Below are 14,805 nucleotides of genomic sequence, written 5' to 3' on the forward strand. Positions count from 1 at the left end.
CAAAAGGAGGAGGCTGCAATGCTTGGTAAGAAATGTACGCATTATCCTGCCCATGTAATTGTAACCCCTCTGTACAGTATGTTCACAAATAAAATAAATTAAAAAAAAAAGAACTACACATACTTTTACATAGTTGTGAATACAAAGAAAAATAAAAAGCACGTATGAGAATAGTGCTACTTCTTGGGAGGGAAGAGGACTTAAAATCTGTGAGTGGTAGAAGATTCTTGTTTGTTTTACTTACTATTTTCCTGTATTGCTTGTAAGTTTCATAGTCATGCATTGCTTTACAATTTCGAAATGATTATTCTCTCTTTAAAGCAATTTAGTACAAAGGATAAAATAAAATATACTATATTCACAATAAAATTCCTGTACAGAATGTAGTTCTGCTGAAGGTCTTTCAAGTTCCTGAATACATATTTAAGCTCTGCCACATGCTATCCATGCTTAAAATCAAGTTCCATTGTAAGAACCTTTTAAAATAAGTCAAGACAGAAATACACTAAACCAATAGTTTTAATAACTCATCACTATGAATCAGTGTTTTCCCCATTTCTGGTATGGTTTAGGTTCTTTTTTTTTTGGTTAATGGATTTAGATTTGTAATATAAACTTTTCCAATTCCATTCAAAATTATTATTCAATATTTTCACAGTCTACTTTTTGTTGTTGTCAGTTGTGGGGCTTGAATTCTGGGCCTGGGCATTATCCCTCAGCTCTTCAGCTCAAGGCCAGCATTCTACCACTTGACTTGAGCCACAGCACCACTTCTGGTTTTCTGACGGTTTATCAGAGATAAGAATCTCATGGACTTTCCTGCCCAGGCTGACTTTGAACCATGATCCTCAGATCTCAGCCTCCTGAGTAGCTAGGATTACAGGTGTGAGCCCCTGTGCCTGGCTCTCTAGTTTTTGTAAGGTACACTAGTTTAAGTTTGCAAGTGATATACCTATTACAAGTTGCTTAATAAATTTTACTACTGTAAATTCTTCATTATTCATAAACCATTTAACATTATTTACTCTTATTGTTATTAATTATCTTGGCATCAAAATAGGACCCACGTTAATTATATCACTAATTAGTTTAAAAGATTTTCACAATAAATAAAAAAAAAGATTTCTCAATACTTTCCTGGATAGAGACTACTAAAGAGCTACTTCTCCTTTTTTTCTTCTTCCCCTTTGTAGTACTGGTGCTGGGATGGAACCTAGGGTCTTACACATGCTAGTCAAATGCTCTACACCATGGTTACACCCCCAGCCTTTGCTTCTATTATCTTCAGGAGCTAGATTCTAAATAGTGCCACTTACCCAGGAGGGTGTAAGAGAGCTAAAATCACCCCAAAGGCCTAGAGTCATTCTTGTATTCAGTCAATGAGTCAGGTGCTTTTAGAGTAAATGACAGTAAAGAGGGCTATTTTTTTTCCCCTTTTTGTTGGCTGTGTGGCTTGAACTCAGGGCCTGAGTGCCTGAGCTTTTATGCTCAAGACTAGTACTCTACCACTTTGAGTCACAGTGACACTTCTGGTTTTCTGGCGGTTAACTGAAGAGTCTCTAGGACTTTGCTGTCTAGGCTGGCTTTGAACTATGATACTCAGATCTCAGCCTGCTGAGTAGCTGGGATTATAAGTATGAGCCACCAACACCTGGCAAGAGAGCTAACATTTGAAGAAAAAAAAAGAAAAGCCAAAACATCAGGAGGAATATCATTTAAGAATATACATGCATCCACAATCACATTTACTCAGTAATTAAATGTATACCCACAGTATCTTATGTGGGCAGGAGAGCTCTTAGTTTGAGGAGTAGAAGAGCTGCTGATATGAGAGTAACAGCCAAGTTTCTGATAACTCTGTTCCTCCTCTTCTTCCACTGGAGTCCCACTTGCATATGGGAACATTATTCTATGGGGCTCAAGTACATGTTGCCTAGGTTTGTTGACCAGAACAAACTTGTCCAGCCATGCCTAGTTCATGGATGAGCAAATGTCCAGGGGTTGCTCTCCTCAGCAGTCCTTTGAGGGAATGGTCAAATGGGAAGGACAGGCTCCTAAGAATTTGTGCACCATAGGACTTTAGTTTCAACTGATGCTCCTAACCTCCCTGGGGCAGGCAAATAGTTCAAGCCAAGACACCAACAAGACATTCAAAGAAAATGAAAAGATAGTCCTCCTGGTCCCCTCTTCCAGCACCTTATACTTTCTAAAGGGGCAAAATACACACCCGCCTTGATTCCACGTAAGATGTAAGCATTTGTAAGCAAAATTATCTTTAACGGTAAGGCTTAAAAGGGTGGATTTTGAGAGCCTCTTGCAAACTCTACGTTTGAATACTGAATAATAAGCACAGTTGTTGGTCTTTTTAAAAACAATAATACAATAGTTTTAAGTACTTTTCATTTTAACACAGACTGGTAAGAAACTTTAAGTACACATGAACAAAAACAACTATTTTATGTACTAGGCCCATTTACCAAAAGAAGTACCAGCTATAGCAGTAATCTAAGCAATTAAAAGATGATACTGTGTGCTACTAATTTTAACCATGTTCTGGTAAGTAAAAGTCACTACACTTCATGCTATGATCACAAGTAAGGAAATCAATTAATTTGCTTTGTTTTATACAGTCTATGAAATAATTTGGAGTCATGGAAATAGAGATGTTTTCATCTTGAAAAAGCCCCAATGCTAAAATCTCCGTGTCTTACCAGTGATGTTGATAATTCAGTAACATGCTCTTTTTCAAGAAATCTAACTTTTGTTTGTCTTCAGCTTTCTCTGTATGGTATGTTTTCGTACAAACAAGCTTACAGGTTTCCACCTTGTTAAACATAAACTGTATAAAAAAAAGGTAAAAGGTACATTAGGAAAAATATTTAGATTCTTAAAGGTATGATAAAGTATTAGTACATCAATATCGGTAATACACATTTTAAAACCCTTCACAGATCAAATTTAAATTTCAATCTTACTGCTTCTCCAAAAAATTCAAGTCATCACATCTCTTTCCATAAGCTTTTCATTTTTTTTCCCTCTCTCTCTTTTTTTTGTTGGTCGTGGGGGCTGAACTCTGGGCCTGGGCTCTGTTCCTCAGATCTTCAGCTCAAGGCAAGTGCCCTACCACTTGAGCCACAGTGCCACTTCCGGCTTCTTATGTAGTACTGAGGAATTGAACCCAGGGCCTCATGCATGAGAGGCAAGCACTCTACCCCTGAGCCAACTTCCCAGCCAGTTTTTCATTTTAATAATTTCAGTCTCCCTTTTTTTTTTCCTTGTGATTATCACTTAGAACAAGTTGAGAGCTGGAGAAAATTCACTTAATCACAACGTACTACAGCCTCTTTCTATGTTTAGTTGGGAATTTTAAATCCTCTTTAGTTATGGGTTTATTGTATTTAATTAATGATATGAAAATGCTATTAACTCTCAAGGGAATCAAATTTTCCTTATAAAACCCAAACCCAGCATTGTCTTACTTGAATATATTCAAGTAAAATAAGACAAAATGTATTTAGGAAAATGTTTTATTGCAATTTTAACTACTGTAGATTTAAAACTTTGTAGAGTGGGCTGGGAAGGTGGCTCAGTGATAGAGTGTTTGCTTTGCATGCATGAGACCCTGGGTTCGATTTCTCAGCACCACATCAACAGAAAAGGCCAGAAATGGCCCTGTGTCTCCAGTGATAGAGTGCTAATCTTGAGCTGAAGAACACAAGGACAGTGCCCAGGCCCAGAGTTCAGGCCCCCACGACCAACAAAAAACAAAAAAACAACCCCCCCCCAACACAAAACAAAACCCTCTGTGGAGTAATTCTGTGGCTGTCATTAAATCAAATATCAATCTTTACTCAGACCTTGGTACAAACTCTGGCAAAAATGGGTTTAGTGATTCTTTTTAAATTCATTGACTTAAACATCTGCAAAACACCTAGTATGTTAACTGACATTTATGAAATGGTAATTTTATTACGTGTCTTATTAACAAATGTGAGCTGGACATGGTGGTACACATTAGTAACCTCAGCTACTTGGGAGTAGATCAGAATGAGGCTGACCCGAGGAAAGTTAACTTAAGATCCTACTTGAAAAAAATAAACTTTAAGACCAAAAGGACTGAGAATGTGGCTCAAGTAATTATCAAGTAGGCCTTGAATCTTTCACTGTTCCTCACTCCTTTAATGGACTTTCTTCCCTCCTTGAAAGATTTTCTTTTATGGAGGAGGAGGATGGTACTGGGGCTTGAACTCAGGATCTCAAACTCTCTCTTGGCTTTTTTATTCATGGCTGGTGCTCCAGCAGTTCTACTTAGTTAGTTATTTGGAGATAGGAGTCTCTCAGATTTATCTATCCAGACTGGCTCCAAAATGAGATCCTCAGATCTGTCTCCTGAGTAGCCAGAATGATCAGTATGAGCAATCAGCAACTTATTCCATGAGGTCTTTTGATCTTCTCTCAATTTGCTGGACTAATTTGTCAAAACCTAAAGGCTTAAGCCATTATCAGGTCCTACATGTAAATGGCTGTGAAATCTCCTAACTGGACCCTTAGCTTTTCTTTTGGAACTACCACAATCCATCCATAACATTCGTTCTCTTTTATCAGAGCGACGCTGAAAAAAAACAAAACCTTCACTCTTACTCAGATGTGAACACAGAAATGCCTTTTCTGTCTCCTTCACTGCTGAGGATTGGACCTCGGGGGCCTTGGAAACATGAGGCAAACACTCTACCACTGAGATGTATTCCTAGTCCAAGGCCAAAGTATTCATATTGGCCTTTAGTCATTCTATGACATGGTCCTTTTATTTTTTTGCCCTCATCTACAAGTCTCTATGTCCTCATCTGCCCAAGTTGTACTGACTTTTTTTTATTTCTTCAACACACCAGGTGAGCTCATACCTTGAGACCTTGGCATTTGCCACTCTCCTTACCTGGAACACCTTTCCCCAGGTGTTCACAGGTTTATTCTCCTATTACTCTCAAGTCTTTTATTCAAATGTCACCTTCTCAGTAAGACTTTAAATTTACATTTTTAAATGTCATCTTTCCTGGTAAGCCTCTTTAAAAATGCAAATTCCATGTCTACTTCCCCTGATTTATTTTCAGTAGTTCTTTCAACAGTCACTATTCTAAGTTTGGGTTGTCTGTTTCCTTTTCCCATTAAGAACAAAACACTGACAACACAGATTCTTGCCTATTGCATCCACATGTACAATTGTGCTTGCCACACAAAAGATATCAAAAAATGTGTTAACTGAGTGAATGAATGGTTAAACTTGAGATTTTTTTTGATTCTGCTAAGACGTGGCCCCAGTTTCACATAATATATATTACTTTTTTTGTTTTACTAAAACAAAGATAAAAATATGACAACCTAGATTTGGGGTTTTGTTTTGTTGCTGGTTGTTACTATTATTTTTCTGCAGATCTAAAATAATGTAAAAGTCATTGAAAATAAGACAGAATTACAAATGAGATAAAAATATTGCTCAGTACATCTATGGCTAGTTTAGAAAGAAAAACCTGATCTCTCAGTCCATCTTATGACTTGGTCTTAAGAGTGTGTATTCTGTTCCTTTAAGATTGAGAATTAAAGAATTTAACATCAACTTTGATCCTAAAATTTTCGGTGCAACTTGGGGAAAATGTTAGATGCATTATCTTTCTCCATTTATAGACACACCTTCTGTTTTTCTTTCTACACAGTCCTAACTTTGGCAAACTATTAGACATGTATCTTCCTCCATTTTAAAGCATGCCTTCTGCTCAAAATCCTAAGGACAAGGGATTAAAATGAGAGAGTCATGGGTATGTATAAGCATAGTCTTTCCACATAAACAGAAATGCCCAGAATGATGTCCCACTATGGGCACTAATCTGCCTCTGGCAACTGCCCTGAAGGATAAGAGTTCACATATGGGTTTGAGTATTTTGTGGATTCATTCCTGCTTACTGTGGATATGGGCTGTATTGCAGATATGGGCTGTATGTGTGTGCCGCTAGCGACCCCTGCTGTTTTTCTTCATGTCACTGAACTTCATTATTGAGGTTGCTGAAAATTCTCAAGGCCAACACATAAACAGACAGGACTAAGAGACTACTAGAGTATTTGACTTGATTGTACAATTTAATAAATATGCCTGAAAATCACTCTTTGTTGGTTGTGGGTCTCGAACTCTGGACCTGGGTGCTGTCCCTGAGCTCTTCAGCTCAAGGCAAGTGCTCTATCACTTAAGCCACAGAGCTACTTCCAGTTTTCTTGTGGTTAAGTGGCGGTAAGAGTCTCATGTATTCACAATAAAAATTTAAAAAAAAGAGTCTCACGTATGTTCCTGCCCGATCTGGCTTTGAACCCCGATCCTAATATCTCAGCTTTCTGAGTAGCTAGGATTACAGGCGTGAGCCACCAGCACCTGGCAAAAATCATTTCTATAAAAAGAATGCAACAACCTTGAAATTGCTCTCTCAAAATATCACAAGGAGATGTTCCAAACTTAACATGTTGCCTGCTCCAGATACTGACTTCATTCCTCATGATTAGGCCTTCAATTCTACTGTCTTTTGAAAACATTTAAGACTACTAACATTTTCAGAATGGAAAACTTCAGTCTATAATACTTGCAGAGGAGGATGTTATTTATTATTGAAAACTATAAACTCATGGTGGATTAAGCTTGTATAATGATGTATCTTTTTCCCCAGGGTGTCACAGTCCAGGTGTTAAAGCAGATAATCCAGGTCCAGGGATCTGCTATACAGGTACTCAGGTAAAACGCCAAGTAAAATGAGTGTGCTTGCTGAGAAAGTAAGCAAGATGTCTAAATGAAGGGTCTTAGTCACAAAAGGAGGAACTACAAGACAGGAGAGGCAGTGGTCAGACAGAGGAATAAAACCTAGAGTCAAGCTAAAGCTATTTCAATGCATGTTTTCATGTGCCCAGATACACAGGCAACAAGGTAAAGGAACAATGAGAAGTACAGAATACATAAATAAGCAAATCTAATTATATTTACATAAACTTGTAGGTATATGGAATTTCTCAGGAAAGATTAAAAAGAAACTGAAGTAGAACTGGGGGAGAAGAGAGACTTCATTTTATATTCTATACCATTTAATTTTGTATATAGTAATGTTATTATTATAAACTATTTTACTTTTTATGTAATAAGAGAGCAGATATAAAATGACCAGGGCAGCAATGTAGAAAGATAGCAAGCTTAAAAGATAATAGATTTAAAAAAAAATAATGCTGGGAGATAACAGGATAATATACATGCACATACATATGTGCTTATGTATAATTTTTATTTTTTGCAATACTATGGACTGAACTCACTTGAATGTCACCAACCCTTCTATTTTTATTTTGAAGATAGGGTTTTACATAACTGTGCCTGGGTTGGCCTTGAACCCAAATTCTACTGCCTCCTAACTTCCCAAGTAACTGGGATACAGTTATGTGCCACTAAGACTAGAAATGAAGTACCTATTTTGAGGATAACACCTTATATTATACAAAGTCAACTGGTGATAACTATCTGAGTGAAGGTGTGGCTCAAATGGTAGAGGACCTACCTGTTAAGAGTGAGGCCTAAGTTCAAACCCCAGTACTGATATTCCAAATTATTTTCAATGGTTGAAACAGATAAGCTTTCAAAAAAAGAAGGCTGCTGGGTGCCAGTGTCTCACACCCGTAATCCTAGCTCCTCAGGAGGCTGAAATGTGAGGATCGAGGTTCAAGCCAGCCGTGGGCAGGAAAGTCCATGAAACTCTTATCGCAATTAAGCACCTGAAAACTGGAAGTGACATTGTGGCTTAAAACTGTAGAGCACTAGTCTTGTGCAAAAAAACTCAGGGACAGCGCCTAGGCCCAGATTCAATTCTGATGACTGTCAAAAAACAAACAAACCAAAACACTAGGGAAGAGCAAGTAAATCTATAGATACTGCTAAAAAATAAATGGGAACAAACAGAAAAAGTTGGGACAACTTTTTTTTTTTTGGGGGGGGGAGGGTGAGGTCGCGGGGCCTGAACTCTGGGCCTGGGCACTGTCCCTCAGCTCTTCAGCTCAAGGCTAGCGCTCTACCACTTGAGCCACAGTGCCACTTCCAGCTTTTTTCTTTTTGCTTATGTGGTGCTGAGGAATCGAACCCAGGGCCTTGACCATGCAAGGCAAGCGCTCTACCACTGAGCCACCTTCCCAGCCCCATGGGACAACTTTTTATAAAAAAGTTAAGTGGCTGGTCATCCTATAAGATGTACATGGAAGGCGGGGGGAAAAAGATGTCTGAATATTGTCCTTTATGTGACTTCTTTATCACTTGTAACACTAGTTGTATAAAAATTTCTACAGGACAGACTTAACAACATGTAATAAGAAGAAAAAGTATTCCTTTAAACTGTAGCTTTAAGAAACTATTCACGGATACAAAAGAAATAAACTGTCCCTTACCTTGAAGAGATAAGTTATCCTAGGCATTTCTTAAAAAAAAAAAAAAATCCAAAAAGTCAAAATCTAACACTGTCTAGGAAGCTAAAATCTGAAGGATCAAGGTAGATGCCAGCCTGGGCAGGAAATTTCACTAGATTCTACTCCAAAATATCCAGCAAAAAATAGATCTAGAGGTATGCTCAAGTGGTGGAACACTTGTCTAGCAAGCAATTCAAATCCAGTACTATAAAAAAAGACAACAACAAACAACAACAAAAACCTGTTACTAAAGAATTTTTATGTAAAATTAAATACAAACCTTGTATGGTGAGGGTTCAATTCTTTCCCCAAATAATACCTGACCAAGATTTTCAGATGGGCGTTTTCCTTCTGAAGCTTGGCAAAAATCAAACCTGAGAAAAGAATATTCAAATTTTAAAAAGAAAAACAATGAAATATGAATCATATGGCTAACATTGAAAGATTAGCTATATAAGAAATATTTTTATGCTGGGCGCCAGTGGCTCACGCCTGTAATCCTAGCTACTCAGGAGGCTGAGATCTGAGGAACCCGGTTCAAAGCCAGGCTGGGCAGGAAAGTCCATGAAACTCTTATCTCCAATAAACCACCAGAAAACAAGAAGTGGCGCTGTAGCTCAAGTGGTAGAGCGCTAGCCTTGAGTTGAAGAGCTGAGGGACAGCGCTCAGGCCCAGAGTTCAAGTCCCATGACTGACAAAAAAAAAAAAAAAATTATAGCAAAGTCCCATATACCACAACTTCCCCCAAACAAAACATTATAGATTATTCCTCAGAATAAGCTCATGTCTAAATAATACTTTTAAAAAATATTTTATTGAAATGGAAATTAGAGGATTTTAACGAAAATCAACAAGTTATACTTTACTTTTCCTCACACCAGTTATAAAATCATTTACAATTTTATTCTCCAAGCAAATTTATAGAGTATTCTCCCACCAGTTTTTGGTGTCAGTCCTGAAGCTTGAACACTGGGCCTGGGCACTTCCTCAAGCTTTTATGCTCACAGGCTAGTGCTCTACTACGTGAGCCACAGCTCTACTTTTGGCTTTTTGGTGGTTTATTAGAGATAAAGAGTCTCATAAGGGGCTAGGAAGGTGGCTCAGCAGTAGAGTGCTTGTCTCTCATGCATGAGGCCCTGGGTTCAATCCCTCAACACCACATAAACAGAAAAAGCTGGAAGCTGGTTCTGTGGCTTGAACTGAAGAGCTCAGGAATAGTGCCCAGGGCTACAGTTTAAGCCCCACAACCAGCCAAAAAAAAACAAACCAAAACAAAACAAAAAACAAAAAACCTCTCATGAATTTCAGGCTGGCTTTGAACTGTGACCCTCAGATCTCAGACTCTTGCAGACATGAAGCACAGGTACCTGCTGGCACTCCTTTTGTTATGACTTTCTATGCCAAGTCTTTCTGTTGAAATAACATTTCAAGCCAGGTGCCAGTGGCTCACAGCTGTAATCCTAGCTACCCAAGAGGCTGAGATCTGGGGATCACAGTTCAAAGCCAGTTTGTTCATAGCCAGGAAAGTCTATGAGACTCTCTCTCTCTCTCTGCCAACATGGAGCTGTTGCTCAAGTGGTAGAGCACTGATCTTGAGCACAAAAATCTCAGGAATAATACCCAAGCCCAGAATTCAAGCATAGAACCAGAACCAAGAAAAAAAACAAAAACAAAACAAAAAACCATTTCAGGAAGATGTATCAAGTTTACCTGTACTACCCTGCACCACCCTAGGATACTGGCTACCATGCCTCAGTAAAAGCAGCTCAGCTAGAAAGACCCTCTGGGAATTCAACAGGTAGAGAAGCATGTTCAGCCAACTACATGGTTCTCTCCCTGCAATCTTCTTGTATTACCAATGCACTTTAAGTTTTGTATTTCAGTGTTACAGTCTAATTTCAACTTTGCCATAAAAAACTAAAGGGCAGCTTTGTGGTCACCCTGAAATGACATTAGGAGTTATAGGTAAAGGCCAGTACAGTAATGACAACAGAATACTGAGATTCCTAAGAGGAAAGCAAATCTCAAGAGCAATAAAATTGGGGCTGGACTCCCCAAAGGTACATCTCTACCTCTTGGATATAAGAAAATCCACTGAGTTTTCTGAAAAGAATATCCGCAAAAATTCAAATAGGAATGGTTCTTTATTTTGGTAGATAAAAATTAGAAAGAGCATTTAAGATTACAAGAGTGATATAAATTACAGGCCTTCCATTCATAAATTTTGTATTTTCTTCTTCATATACGCTCTTATAGGGTAGTCTTTTTGTGTATATATTTTTTCTATGGCAAATACATATTTTGTTAAAATTCTTAAGCAGCAAATAAACTGGAAGCTAACTAACATTTAGAAACTGTTTCATAGCTGGCTGCTGGTGGCTCATGTCTATAATCCTAGCTACTCAGGAGGCTGAGATCTGAGGATCGTGGTTCAAAGCCAGCCCGGAAAGGAAAGTCCATGAGACTCTTTATTTTTAGTAAACCACTAGAAAACTGGAAGTGGCGCTGTGGCTCAAGTGGTAGAGTGCTAGCCTTGAGCTGAGAGCGCAGGGACAGCACCCAAGCCCACAGTTCAAACCCCACGACCGACCAAAAAAACAAAACAAAACAAAACCACCACATATAAATTTATCCCTAACTCTAGAGAGAAAACAAAAAGTTCTAAATGCACAAAATCCTGAGACGCATAAAATTCATGTAAAAAACATGCCAAAAACTTACGCTGTATATTCATAAGGGAGAACAGATTCCACCGAATCAAGCCTGTTCACAAATAACTCTATTTCAGCCTGAAAATGAGAAAAGAGAATCATAATCAAACATAAAAAATATTAGAGGTAGACAAGTCATGTTTGGAACTGAAAAATATTGACAAACTGAAATGTGAAGATTCATAATTTGCAACCAATTTTAAGCTGTCCTCTTTAATGTATGTATATACATTAAAAATATACCAAAGTAACTTTCAGAGTTATATGTTTCCAATGTTTTCTAAATCATCTAAAAGCATTTATTACAGTAATATATTACAGTAATATATATATTTTTTTACCCTGTTATTATAAAGGTAATGTACAGAGGGATTACAATAACATGAGTCAGGTAGTTAGTTTACCTGAATAGTTCACTGCTATTTTTTATTGTACAGTTCACTTTTCATTGGTGTTAAGTGAGCTCCACTGTTGCACTTTTTCACCTTTCCCCTTGAATTCTATGCACTCCTTCACACCCTCCAGAAGATATACACGTGAATATACCATACATAAAGAATAGACAGTCATCAACAGAATAAAAATTGAAAACAGAGATCTCATTTCCAAATCTTGGAGTTTCAATATATACATATTATTTTATTTATTTATTTTTGTTAGTCGTGGGGCTTGAATTCTGGGCCTGGGCATTGTCCCTGAGCTCTTTGGCTTAAGGTAAGTGATTTACCACTCTTGAGCCACAGTGCCACTTCTGGTTTTCTGGTGGTTACCTGGAGACAAGAGTCTCATGGACTTTTCTGCTCCAGCTGGCTATTGTGAATAGTGCAGCAATGAACATGGATATGGAGATGTCTTTATAATATCCTGGTTCATGATGTTCTGGGTAGATGCTCTAGAGTATGGCTGGGTCATAGGAAAGATCTATGTTTAGTTTTTTGAGCAACCTCCAGATTGCTGTCCAGAGTTTATATTCTCACCAACAGTGTAATAGGGTTCCTCTGTCCCCAAATCCCTACCAACATTTGTTGTTGTTCGAATTCACAATGTTAATTGGGTTGAGAATCTGAGTTGTTTTGATTTGCATTTCTTTTATGATCAGGGATGATGATGGTGTGTGTGTGATGGTGTATGTGTGATGGTGTGTGTGTGTTTCCTCTTTAGTACTGGGGTTGAACCCAAGACACTGTACTTGCTAAGCAAATGCATTTTTTAAAAACTAGTTTCCAAGTTCAATATTTCGTTCTATGAAGCAAAAATAATTTATATTTTAAAACATTTTTTAACCTTCACTGCAACCAAGAAATGCTGCCAAGTTTTGGTCAGAAATTTCTAAATCAACTGTACTATAAATACAATTACATGAGCATGTACACTCATAAGTGCCAAGCACTCACAGTGCTACATGGTCCAACTTTGGAGGGAAGCCCTGATCAATTTGAGAATGCTGCACATCAAGGTAGTAACACTGAAGATATTCACAATGAATAGATCAAGTTCAACAATGAGGGGGTGAAAAGCAGTATCAATTTCCTGGAAACATTTCTTCTAGGTATAGATCAACTGTTACCCAACTTCTCAAATGGAGTTTGTTGATATTCACAACAGAATTCACTAACTGAAGAAGTTAATAGCTGATTTGTGCCCTGAAATACTTTTGGGGCTAACTAAAAAAAAAAAATCATTAAATAGGAGCTGCTGACCAGGACAAGTGGTTTTTGTTTTTGTTTTTGGCCAGTGGTGGGGCTTGAACTCTGGGCTTGGGCACTGTCCCTGCTTCTCTTCAGCTCAAGGTGAGCACTCTACCACTTAAGCCACAGCGCCACTTCTGGCTTTCTAGTGGTTTACTGGAGATAAGAGTCTCAAGTACTATCCTGCCTCGGCTGGCTTTAACCACAATCCTCAGATCTCAGCCTCCTGAGTAGCTAAGATTACAGGCATGAGCCACCAATGCCCGGCAGGACAAGTATTTTTTTTTTTACAGAGTTAAACTCCTGTGGCTATTTCTGGACTTGATCAGGAGACTCCCTGAAATGTCATAAAAGCCACATCTATCATGTTGATTTCACTAACTTGTGTTGTCACCAGTCTTCAATACCAAAAATCAAGAGGAGATATTCTAGTGCTAGTTACTAATTGTAAGGTTTTTGTCAAATTACTTAACACCTGAGTTTCCCCACAAATGCTTGTTTCCTTATCTTCAAAATGGAGATCACAATATTCATCTCCTAGGGATATGCAGATTACATATTAGCTTTATAAAGTACTCCAAACAGTGCCTAACACATCAGATAGTAAATACTTGTTAAACCAAAAAGTAAAAGAACAAGGAAAGTGGACACTGCAGTGCTTACCAATTACACTGTGTATCCAATATTCATGATTTACAATGAAAGACATCAGCTTTTGTATATACTTGCCCATGAACATCCTACAATTCTACTCAAATGGAATTACAACCCATTTGCTATACTCTTGCCTTCAACACACAAAAAAACAGTGTCTCTTGGCATGAAATATTCCAGACTGTATTACTGGTCATTTTAGCTAAAAAGATGATGGGACAAGACACTCCAGCATTACAGCACACATGAATAATTAACACAAATACATATAACTGTTGTGAAGGCAAAATTCCCAGTTGACAGTCTATTCTGCCTAAATAATTTTCACTAATTAGAAGGGTGACACTGCTATGAAGATATATCAGAATTCAAACATTCTATTTAACATACCTTAATGAATGCAGAAAGACCTCTAAGAAGCTAATCTGGTTCACATTTCTAGGTGTTTTTTTTTCCAAATAAGGAATTGAACTACTTATTAAATTCTATACAACTCATGTTTTCAGTTCACAAAAGCTAGATCACTCTAGCTGCAAATAGGCATATATTTACAAACTTTGTTTTTGGAAGTTGGGCTGTCTGGGCTTAAATGCTTACTGACATCAGTTGGCCAAGGTTACTTACTTCCCTTTATTTCAAAATTCTTATCTAGAATGGAGGAAATAATCCCAATTTCAAGCAGTTTTGAGATACCTGAGGCTGAGTGTGATGGCTCATACTTGTAATCCCAGCTATTCAGAAGGTGGAGATGGAGAGGATTGTCATCTGAGACCCATCAGGCAAAAACTTTAGACTTTATATGACTAACAGCCAAAACAAAAAACTGAGCTGACTCAAGAGGACGCTTGCTCGCCTAGACAACAGAGGCATCTTGAGTTTAAATACCAACAGTCCCCCAAACAGAAAGAATAAGGCCTGGCCCAGGGTACTTTGTGCTTACAGCAGTCCAACAGATAAAGATGTTCTTCACCTGTGCTGTTGAGTATGGCAAGACTAGCCACACGTAGCTACTGGGCACCTAGAAAGTAGTAGGCACTCAAGATGTGGTTAATGAGGCTGAAGAACTGAATTTTAACTTTTGTTTAATTTTAGTTAAATTTAAGTAATCACAGTGCTGAAAATGGATAACACAGAAAGAGGAAGAACACCATGCTGCTGAGTACCATTTTTATAATACATCTTAACATTTTTACTATAGCCACCATAATCTATTTCTGAAAATAACCCTAGTATCTACCCAGGGGTTTCAAACTTTTTCTTTCTTTCTTTTTTTTTTTTGG

The 14,805-nt window shown here is 37.9% G+C and overlaps 1 protein-coding gene across 1 annotated transcript in view; it reads right to left on the minus strand.

Annotated features, from left to right (window-relative positions):
- Window positions 1-14,805, minus strand: part of Tm9sf2 (transmembrane 9 superfamily member 2) — a 57,852-nt gene that overhangs the window by 34,000 nt on the left and 9,047 nt on the right. The window contains exons 2-4 of the mRNA XM_013022961.1: window positions 11,194-11,261; window positions 8,753-8,846; window positions 2,712-2,839 (exon numbers count right to left, since the gene is read on the minus strand). Of these exons, the coding sequence (XP_012878415.1) occupies window positions 2,712-2,839; window positions 8,753-8,846; window positions 11,194-11,261 (290 nt within the window). The remainder of the gene's footprint in view (window positions 1-2,711; window positions 2,840-8,752; window positions 8,847-11,193; window positions 11,262-14,805) is intronic.

This window comes from Dipodomys ordii, unplaced genomic scaffold (genome assembly GCF_000151885.1).
Source record: "Dipodomys ordii isolate 6190 unplaced genomic scaffold, Dord_2.0 Scaffold65, whole genome shotgun sequence".
Lineage (NCBI taxonomy): Eukaryota > Metazoa > Chordata > Mammalia > Rodentia > Heteromyidae > Dipodomys > Dipodomys ordii.